Here is a 10,923-nt window from a genome sequence, read left to right as displayed (position 1 = left end):
GGGGTGCTGCTGTCAAATCCAAAAAGAGAGAAATTAAGAACGCTCGTTAACGCTGCTCGTTGTGTAACGAGCTTAGATGTGATTCAGTGAATCCAAAAACAGGACAAGAAGCATAATAACTCTGAAGAAACGCGACAATAATCCAGTTAGGAGTAAAGATTCGGCCACTTATGGGTCATTTTCACGATGCAGATAAGAACACGGCGTGAAACCAAGATGCTTCAATGTGTTTACTGTTTATGGGTTTTATTCAGTCAGTAAAAAGAACAAACAAGCTAAAAATACCCAAAATGTAAAAAAGTATTTCATTAATTGTCATTATTAAAGATGGCAGAGGGCTGCAGCAGACACAGGAACTGACTACACTGCTGTTTGGACTTAAAGAAATTAATTTATATTAAAGAAAAAAGTGAAATTATTTAGATTAAAGGCATGAAGACGGTGATGACCACTAAAAGTTTAACAAGTTTGTTTAAAAAAAGTCCAACTAATTACTAATAATATTTGTGTTTACAGAATGGAAAAGATGTTGCAGTTAAATTACATTTTGTTTTAATTTAAACCTAATAATAAGTGAATAAATATAATAAAAATAACAGAACTAAAGCTTGACTTTATAAATATGATGATGTTGATTGATCCATGATTTTATGGAGATGTCAGCCATGTTTTCTGTCACTTTAAAGAATATTTCCAGATTTAAATTCTCCGACTGAGTCAAACTAAAAGTTGTTTTTCGTCTTACACCTTTCAGAAAAAAACAAGCATCTGTGTTTAAAAATAAATAAAATGTTCTGACATCTCCTTTCCCTGAATGAGCAGCTGTGAAGGTGAGACTCCACATCCCGGCAGAACGCCGGCAGAGATCCAAAAGAACCGGGAGGATCTGAAACGTTCTCGGGCTTCCAGCGCCTGCAGCTGATAGAGCCGTCCGTCACACGCCGCGGAGCTGAACGGATTTAAGACGCCGTAGCGGGGACTGGGAGGTTGCGGCAGGTTGCCACGGAGACGGGCCTGTCCATGAAACGGACGCCGAGCTCCACTTTAACGCGAAACTAAACGGGTCAGGGTTTGAACAAAACACCAGCCGGAAGTAGCAAAAGGTTAGCTGGAAGGAGCAAAAGGCTAGCTAAGAGTAGCAAAAGGCTTGCTAAAAACAAAAGCAGCAAAGCGTTAACTAAAAGTAGCAGAACAGTAGTTAAAAGGGCTAAGTGGCTAAGGGTTAGCTAAAAGTAGCACAAGAACAGCTAAAAGTAGCACAAAAACAGCTAAAGACGAAAGTCGAACATGTTGGCTGAAGATCCCCATGTTTTCTACAGAGAAACATTTCGTAAACAAAGTTAAATGTTTTGAAAAGTATAATATTTACCAAAAAAAAAAAACCTCAAAGCACCCACTGGCTGAATGAGCCGAACGTTTTGATGTATGAACGGCTAATTTTTTTTTTTTTTTCCAAGTACAGAAATAAAAAAATGAGAGGAAAGCAACTGTGTGAATGAAAAGTAGAAGAAAGCTGTAAACCAGCAGTAATATAAAACATACAACTTATTTAAAGATGATACACTCTTAAAAAAACAATCAAATAATTAGTCCAAACAGATCCTTTAAAATCAAACGGCTGGTTTCCATTTACAGCCTGATTGGTCGTCTCTCCGCCTGCGGCCCGGCGCTGTGATGAATTCATTCAGCCTCGGGACACAAAGAGTTAATGGCTGCTGGGATTATGCAATGGCACGCCAGACGCCTTTTCTCCCCTCCTGCCCTCCTTTATTCACCCTTCTCCTTCAAACGGCTCTGCAGCCAAACGAGGCATTCCAGCACGTTTCAATCAGATCCATTTAAATGCGGCGGCGGCGGCCATGCTTTCGCACAGACGTGGGAACAAAATGGGGATTTTATTACACTCTGAAGCTTCCCCTCGCTGGGGCCTCATACCTGCCTGGCAGGAGGAAAAGGAGGGAATTAAACTCTCAGAGTTTGGTTACATCGACACGATGTCTTCACTGGTAAAAACAACAACAGATGATATTCAGACGACTCAAACACAACCGGCTGCAACACTTAAATCCAAAAGGTGCTTAAAGATGAGTAATTCTACAGAGCAATGACTCTTTAAATAAAGTGTCCCACTTTCATTTTACTGTACTGTGGTTTTAACCACTAACATGTCAGGATGTTGGTAGCATCGTTGGTATTATGTTATTGAATTTTCCAAAGTTTTAGTAGAAAACTGAATTCAGTAAAATCCCAAAAAACGCTTTGATAGAGAACATTCATTTAAGGTGCCGTTGAGTCCACCAAAACCTCAACTAATGCCCCTTTTACACGGGCTCTAAAGGTCCCGGCTCCTCTCTACTCGGCTCGCTTTGCGCGTGTTTCCACCGGCATTTTTTCGAGGTCGGCCCTGCTTCTTTGATCCCTGCTTCAGAGTCGGGCCAGCCGGGTCGGTGCAAGCTTAGCTCCTGTTCACTCATTGGTCGTGGGTGTGACCAGATGCAAGCATAAAGAGCAAAGGTAGGAATATAAACAACAGCGTAGCTTACCCTGCAATGTTTAGCCATCTGTCCCCCAGCTGAAGGTGCTGTAAAGCCTGAAATCTCTGGCGGATAACAGCTGTCCTACTCCGCGCAACAATGGCGGCATCCAGAGCATTTCTTCCACTGCGCCTCTCTTCCTGAAGTCTTAGGAGAATCCCCATAAGTTTAAAAAACAGCAACAACACAGGGCCAATGTTGTCCGTAGCACTTTTGTTGTTTACACAACTTGCTCCCCCCACGCCGCGGACCCGCCCCCCGCAACACGAGGAGGCGTTCCTCCGCTACCGACCAAACTGGCCGGTGTGAACGCGATGCATTCTTTATCGAGCCGAGCCGAGTAGAGCGGAGTAGAGCCGGACTTCTGAATTAGAGCCGGTGTAAAAGGGGCATAAAAGGATAAAAAGGTCCCACGCAGTTTCAGGTTGGATTTTGAACCCCTACATGGTGAGAGTTGGTGTTTATTATTGTCAATTATCCTTCACAAGCGCAAAAAAATGCTAATTTCCCCAGTGAAATATTTTACTGATAGGACTACTTACGTCAAGTCTGGTATATTTTGATGTCTTACATTTGGTTTCATTGCGGTTGATCCTCAACAAGTTAAAGAAAAAAGAAGATGTTGAATTTTGTTGGTGTAATGTTTATTTAAGGTACGTCTTGGTTCTTTGGGGTGGGGTGATATCGCTGCAGTGGGACCAACTACAGAAGCTCCAATGACGCCACGTCCAACGGAGACAGATCGGTTTTAGCTACATTCTTTAGCTAAGTTTTAGCTAACAGGGTAGAGGTTGAAGGCTTTGTTTTCGTTTTACACCCCATGTGTGGGCGTACTGATGGTGCATCACTTAGCTGACAGGACTAAGAATGTGGTTTTCTTAATTTTTTAATTCATCGTTGCTCTCCGGTGCTTTAAATGACGCTCGAAAACGGCACTCAGTCTTATATGAAGCTCCACAAATGCTAAACTTTATGTTGGAAATGTTGGGAATAAAATGTCTCTAAATGTAAATTGACTCCAAGTGGAAGTAATATACCCAGATAATCCAACTGAAAACCAAAGTATTATCCTCTGAATGTTAAACTGGATCCATCCCAGTTTCCAGATCAACATGTAGGTTTTTAACAGCAGAGTCGGATAATAAGGTTTTAGGTTGACTTATTTATGTTAACTCACTGAATCCCACCTTTAAATTCAGGTTTTTAAAGTTCACTTTGAGTCCCATCAAGTCTTAAATGTTGTGGTGTTTCAGTTCATCTTTAGCCCATTTAATCGTATTTATTTTATTGATGCCTTTTCCTGTTTGTTTTTAACCAACCCGTGAAGCACTTTGGTCAACCCTGTTGTTTTTAAACGTGCTACAGAAATAAAACCAACACTGACATAATGCTTGGGAAGGCCTTTACTTTGCTTTTTAACAATTAACTTTCCCCAGACGTGTTTTTGAATCAAAGTTGGGAGTTTGTGCCAAATATCAAAGCTTTTCTTGCATGCTATCCTGCTTAAGCGTGGCAGGAAGTAATTGAAACAAAACAATGCTTTAACAAAAACAAAAATCCGGGGTGAATCCTAACCGCTCCTCCGGCCCAGACAGGAGACGGCGCTCCGGAGGCCTCAAGTCAACAAACAACAGAGGTTTCAAGATGAGCTTGGCAGGGATGAAGGGCAACAGGCAAACTACAGAGGGAGGGGGGTCTGAAAGACAGATCTACAATCAAAACCAGCGGGTCCAACAGCAGAGCGGCTGAATCATAAACACATGATCCAGGAGGCGTGGCCTCCGTCAGACTCATTCAGTCATTTCTGCGTCATTTAAGGTTAGCAGTTCTTTATTTATCAAATTATCTGAGCTTCAATAAGCTGCAGAGAGGATCACCAAGTGGAGACAGTTTCTGGTCCGAGATGAAAAACAATAAATAAGAATATAAAGATGGCCGCCAGCACAAATCAGCGGGCACGTTTCCCCCACATGCATACCTAAGGTTTAATGTAAGAGCATGGAAATATTAGCCGACACAACATGGTTTAAGTCATCGTATCCATTTTTCTTTTTAATCTCTCCCCCAGGCTGGTGAGAGGATTGTTTCTGGCAACCAATGAGCCGAAACGTCAAGATGATTCCAATCAACACACGCAGCAAAAACTGGTGAAAAGAAGGAGAATGAAGCTGAATGAATCCAGCGTTTGTCTTATTATTCAACCAAATCCTTGAAGAAAGCAGGAAGGGAGACGTGGAAAACTTTGAAATAATCTGAATCCTGATTCCACCCAACTCCGCTCGTTCATAAATCAAAACCTTCGGCTCATTCAGCCGACGGCTGCTGGGACTCTTGGTTTTTGTAACTTTTAGACTTTATTTACAAACATCTCCCCAGAAAAATACATAAAGATTTTTTTATTTCTTAAAATTCTTTGTTCTCTGAAATCTTTTTGTCTTTATAGAGAAATTGTAGCTATCGTTCGGCTACTTTTAGAAACACTTCTGCTACTTTTGGCATGTAGGTAACCTTTTGTTACTTTTAGCTACTGTTTGGTTATTTTAGCATTTAACTATCCTATTCACTACTTTTAGCTATTCTTTTTCTATTTTTAGTTTTTAGCTACTCTATTGCTACTTTTAGCTAACTTTTTGCTACTTTTAATTAGACTAGCTGTCTGCTACATTTAGCTTTTACCTCAGCTTCGGCTGTTTTTGGAGTTTTGAGCTACATATTTGCTATTTTGCTGCTTTTAGTTAGTGTTTTATTACTTTTATCTAGCCTTTTGCTTCTTTTAACGCTTCTTTTAGCTTTTAGCTAAAATTTTGCTTTCTGTAGCTGTAAAAACTCAGCTTTCAGCTTCTTCAGCGGTCGTTCCACTCGAGGCGTTCTTCAGCTCCTTTTAAGCTACTTTTACTGACAAGAAAATCAAATATAAAGACAAAGGACTTAAAGTCATCTGCTTTATTCTACAAGTTTTACCTCAAAATGTGGTAAAGCTACAGTAATGTCAGCAGCCGAAGGACAGAAAACGAAGCCGAAGGCAAATCGATCTAACAATGACAAGGACCCGGGAACACGAGAACCCAGAACCACGACTCCAACTTCTAGAACGGTGCAAGAAGATCCTCCCCGGGGAGCAGAAACCCACATAATGGAGTGAGAGTAAACTCCTCATACAGAGAGGAGAAAAAAGGAGGACTCGGGTTCAAAAGCTTCACCTTAAGCTGAATAAACATCGGCTGATAAATGAGCAGAAACCAGAGCTGCAGAAGACTTTGGGAAACCCTCCTACAAACCCACAACCACAGGTTCGAGTGTCTGATGTGCAACAGCGCCGTGAACCACGTTCTACTGTTTAATGCTCGACTTTTCAGTGCATGTTCGATTTAAAATGTGTGATTTTATATTTTACCTTCTGCTTACGTGTCGCCGGCATGGATTCAAACCAAATAAAAGCAGTTTTAACATTTACTGTCTCAGAACCCGCCGCTCCGGACCCGTTCACATGATAAATTCACCCGTAGGGACGCCCGGACTCCCAGTTCAATCTCAAGTATCAGGCTGAGGTTCTGACCCCCGAGTACAGTCAATTACAGATCCCTGTTTAACATCCATCACTGGAACAGGATCACACGCTCGGCGGGTTCTGCTTTTAAGGGTCTAAACTTCAGCTTGCAAATTTAAGGACAGTTTTATTCAACACTACCAACTCAGAGTACGGCTTTGTGGACAAACGAGGCAGAAATTAGCAAAACAGCCCAATCAGATGCCAGTTTTATGATATGGTTTAAAATACAAGCTCCTCTCTAAATCACCAATCAAGCCGGATCTGTCCCCCAAAGACATTAACTTTATAAGAGAAACAGAACCAACAAACATAGAGACATCAGCAGCGTTGACATATAAAATCTGAGTCCAACAATCTAAATCTTAGAGACCGTCCGTCGTCACTACGTTTCAATTTTAATTTATTTAAAAAGGGACAACCGCATTAATGAGCTGCAGAAATAAATACAGAATGTGACGGAGTTAGCAGGATAGCTAATTATCATCGGTAGTCCCTTAGCTGGTAACATAAAACAGCTAATAAATACAAAAATTCATATAATAATCAAAAATGGTGCTAAAAGTATAACAAACTAATCACAGCTTAAAAGAAGAATCATGGATTGACCCATTCCTGCTGCGATGCTGTCATTTCCTGTCACATACTGATGGCCGCCGCTCTTTCAGCGCCTCGTTTAGCGTCTTAGAGGCGTAACGGCGGCGGGTTGACGTAAACCACCCGCGCCGCCGTGATTCTTTCACACCCAGAGGAAAAAGAAAACGTCCCTTCGGCCATTTCTACGACACTTCGTATCCAACAGCTTCGACAACATGTCTGTCAAGTGACCCCCGTCAGACGCTTGATGTTCTGGAGTCTAAGGAAGGAAGTCATCTCCACGTCAACCATCATGATAACGAAAGGAATATGAAGAAAGTCACCAACAAGCATCAGCTGTTGTTTCTCCTACAGCCGAATCAAACCCACTTAGGCACCGGTTTTTAATAATTTTATGTCGTTAAAGCATATAGACTGTGCGCTACAGGGAAATGCAAGTAATTAAATGAAAACTTGGCATCAGCAGATACTCAAACTTGTGTAATTAGAAATGGATGGGGGATGAAAAGAAATCTTAATTGGAGCATTTCTATCACTAAGTACTAGCCTGAGGAGCTGATGGCAGATACAGAAATCTGCACATCAGCCAATTAAAACAAGAAATTGTAACAAAAAAAGAAATGTAAAAATGCAGATGGTTCCATTGTTACTTCTACAACCGTCCTTTTAAAACCACCATTACGTTATTAACAAATTAGCTACACGAAACAATGAAAACTTACATTGTTTTTATCTTTAAACTAAACAAACAACGGTTCCCTTTACTTTAGCTGAAATGTACCCATCCAATAACTGAATCAAAGGGGATTAAATGTGTTTTCAACCACAGACTCGTTCTGGTTACTGTTTTATGCTCAGGACTGTAACCAGAAAGGAAACAGACAAATCCACACACCAGCCATTCATAGTTTATGTAGTTTTGATCTCATTCACTCTTAATGTGTGCATTCAGAAAATTGGAGCCAAGTGCCAAACAGCCTTCAGGCACGGCAGCGTTAGTGAACATTTGGGTTTTTAAATCACGCTGCAGCAGGTGTGAATGCCAACAAAAGGTCCTGAAAACGAAGCCGTCGCCTCGTCGTTTGTTCTGATCCGGTGCGTGTGCTGCGGTTCGTCTTTGTTTTTTTAAAATGAAGCTTCTAATAGAAGCAGAGGAACAACCGCCGGTCGATTCTGCAGTCCAGGGGAGTGTCTGGATGTTACTGACATCCTGTAAACTAAAAGACAAAGCACCATTCAACCTGCGACAGCGTTTCAAATCCACCGTAACGTGCAGCGAGAGGAAGAAGACGAGCGTGACGATGCTACGTAAACATTTTCATTCATCTTGGATCCTCCGGAAAAAACATCTATCCGTATAGATCTTTAGGTCCAAGAATTAAAGGCCTTTCTTGCAGGAGTGCATATTGCTACTACAACACCACATGTCAGCTCAGTGTTTGTAAATCTGACTGAGCTGCTGCCATTTTTGTGTTTGTTCATGTCAGTAAGCTGTAGCAGCCATCTTTAGCTGCACATCCAGGGATCACTTCCTGAAAGTTTCATTAAAATCCATCCAGTGGTTCATGAGACATTTTGGCGACGGACGAACACACGAGGAATCTGTAAGGCAGGGACGGAGGCATTTCTGCTGACAGACATTAACTCTGTAAGTGGCTTTTATCTTTTCTGAGAGCTGCCACGTCGCCGATCGGCCACAAATAGAAACCAGAAAGAGTGAGAAGACTAGAGATGGATCACTGCAGATTAAGATGTGAGGAAATATTTAACCCCAATACCAAAATCTGTCAGAAGCGCCCCACAAGAAACCGAAATGTGTTTGGTGTCAGCTTCATGAGCTTTTCTCAAACAGGCTGTCGAGACTGAACCTGCCCTGGTTTGATTTATACGTTATATATGTTTATATAAACAGAAACCCACAGCAGCCGGGTCCCCCGCTGCCTGAGCACAGAGGACACATTCATCCCAAAATGGGCACCATGAGGAGCCTGAGGGAAAGAGGGGGGGCCGCAGGCACACTTCAACCTGAAGGAATTTATTCAGCCACTTCGACGAACATAGCTGTGCTGAAGACTCAAACCATCTTTGATAAGCAGATAAAACCGACTCCGTTAATGAGACAAATCTCTGGCAGGAGAAGAGCATTCCTTGGATCAAACTCGGAAGGATCCCGGCATGACTTTCCCCTCCCTCCTCGCTCCGCAGCCGAGGTTGTGAACTTTAGAAGGCTTCAACAGAATCGAATCATTGAGCTCACTTCTCTGTTTGTGTTTGAGCGAAGAGGAGACAACAACATTTGTGGGTTTAGTTGCCAAGCTGGAGGCAATTCAAACGTGCAAACTAAACTTTACACAAGTGGGAACGACATGATGAAACACAACCCTAACTCTGAAACAGCTGGATAAAACGTAAACAAGAACAGAACAAAAGCCATATTTTACTCACAGTGGAACACAGTAAACACATCAGAGGCTGAAACTAAGAAACTGCACCATTTCTGTCCACAAATGCTGCTTAAAGCTCTATCAGGCAGAGAAGAAGCCAGATGTGAACAGATGTGTCTCCTCTGGACCAAAGAGGAGAACTGTTCTGAGGTCAGCCTGCCTCTCTGATGGTATGGGGGTGCATTAGTCCAGGTTATAGAACAACATTCAGCAGCTGCTCTCCTCAGGTCCAGATGTTTACAGACTGATGGGAGAAGAAGAGGAGATGCTGCAGAGGGGGAAACATGGTCCTGGGAATACTGAAAACAAATTCTAAATTTACCAACAAATGGCAGAAGTTCTTGGTTTCAACATTTGATTTGTTCATTTTGCTCCACATTTCTCTCAGAGATGCTCCTGTGGTTCACGTTTCAGTCAGACTAAAATGAGGCTAGAATAATCCACCATCTTGTTTCACTTACAAAGTTTTCAGTTACCCCCCCCCCCCTTTCTCTCCAAAAGTGGGGTCATTGGGGGAGGGGTGCACCCCCTTCCTCCCCCCCAATCCTCCAACAAACTTCAGCTCAGCTTCTTTAACATTAAACACCGTTTTCCTCTGTTTAACCGAGGTTTAAAATCAGAATTAAAGCTGCAACAGTTAACTAACAACGAGGTTTGTTCAGAGGTGAATTAAACCGGCTGTGAGCCGCTCGTTACCGACCTTGAAAGCAGAAAAAGCCAACAGCGAACATCACATCCAGCGAGGCTTTCCTCCTGCCTCCCCTCCGCCGAGCCTGGCTCCCTCCCGGTACGTCCATCCCGCTGACCGGTGCTCCTTCCCCGGCGGCTTGTAGGAGGAAAACCGGAGCGCGGAACAAAAAACGAGGCAAAGCCGCGGTAGATCCGGGCGAGTCGGCAGGTAAAAGCGGCCGGGTTTCCTGCGCAGCTCCTCCCGGGGACGGACGCCAGACGGCCTGCTCACCTGGTTCAACGAGAAAAAGGCAGGAGCATGCGGGGGGAACCGACGAGCTCAGCCCCCGCCGAAAGTTTGAAGCGAAGTTTAAACTTCCAGGCGGTCTACGAAGCGGTGGCTGCTGGGGGCTTTTACCCCGCCGTGACTCATTACAACCCGGCCCGCGTCGCTGCCGCGTCTCCCGCGAACCCAGAGCCGCCAACTGCCGGGACCAGCTCCGCCGCCTTCTTCCACCAGGAGCGAGTTCGCCTCCAAGTTGTCTTCCTCCCACTCGCCTCCTCCTCCTCCTCCTCCTCCGTGGAAATGTTCTTTCCACCCGCGTCAAGAGCGAGGAAATAAGACCCTCGAGTTCCTGTTTAAACATTTAACAATAAACGCTACAAAGCGCGTGCTTTTTACATGTTAGCATTTTCTTCTTCTTTGTTTTTTTTTCCTTCTTCTCTTGTTAAATAGCGGTTGGCTAGCATTTTAGCTAGCAATTTTACTAAACATTTACACATTCCTAACCTTTTGTTTTGGATTTATTTTAGCTTTATTTACCGTTAGGGATATCTGTTACTCAAATAAATCATTTTTTATCTTGATTATCGATAATTATTGTTTTTAATTTTTAGCGTTTTACCTTTTTTTCCTTGCATTTTGCTCATGTAAGATAACTTTTTTTTCGTGCTATCATACAAAATAAAACGCTTCAGTTTAGGGTTACTCTTCTGCAACAGGAAAAACAAACAAACAAAAAACATTTTATTTTGAAACACAGTGTAACCTTATTTTCCGGTACTTCCGGTAACTTGACGGCATTCCCTGTTTTCCTTCACTGCTGTTTCCGGTATTCACATCTGACCCGGA

General features: G+C 42.8%; 1 protein-coding gene across 1 annotated transcript in view; it reads right to left on the bottom strand.

Annotated features, from left to right (window-relative positions):
* ptk7b (protein tyrosine kinase 7b) overlaps positions 1-10,364 on the bottom strand; it is a 71,918-nt gene extending 61,554 nt beyond the window's left edge. Inside the window, exon 1 of the mRNA XM_017424333.3 lies at positions 9,823-10,364. Coding sequence (XP_017279822.1) covers positions 9,823-9,919 — 97 coding nt within the window. The 5' untranslated portion in view covers positions 9,920-10,364. The remainder of the gene's footprint in view (positions 1-9,822) is intronic.
* Between the last annotated feature and the right edge of the window lie 559 nt (positions 10,365-10,923).

Source organism: Kryptolebias marmoratus, linkage group LG22 (genome assembly GCF_001649575.2).
Source record: "Kryptolebias marmoratus isolate JLee-2015 linkage group LG22, ASM164957v2, whole genome shotgun sequence".
Lineage (NCBI taxonomy): Eukaryota > Metazoa > Chordata > Actinopteri > Cyprinodontiformes > Rivulidae > Kryptolebias > Kryptolebias marmoratus.
Note: the sequence above shows the minus strand (reverse complement) of the source record. Positions and strands in the feature narration are given on the sequence as shown.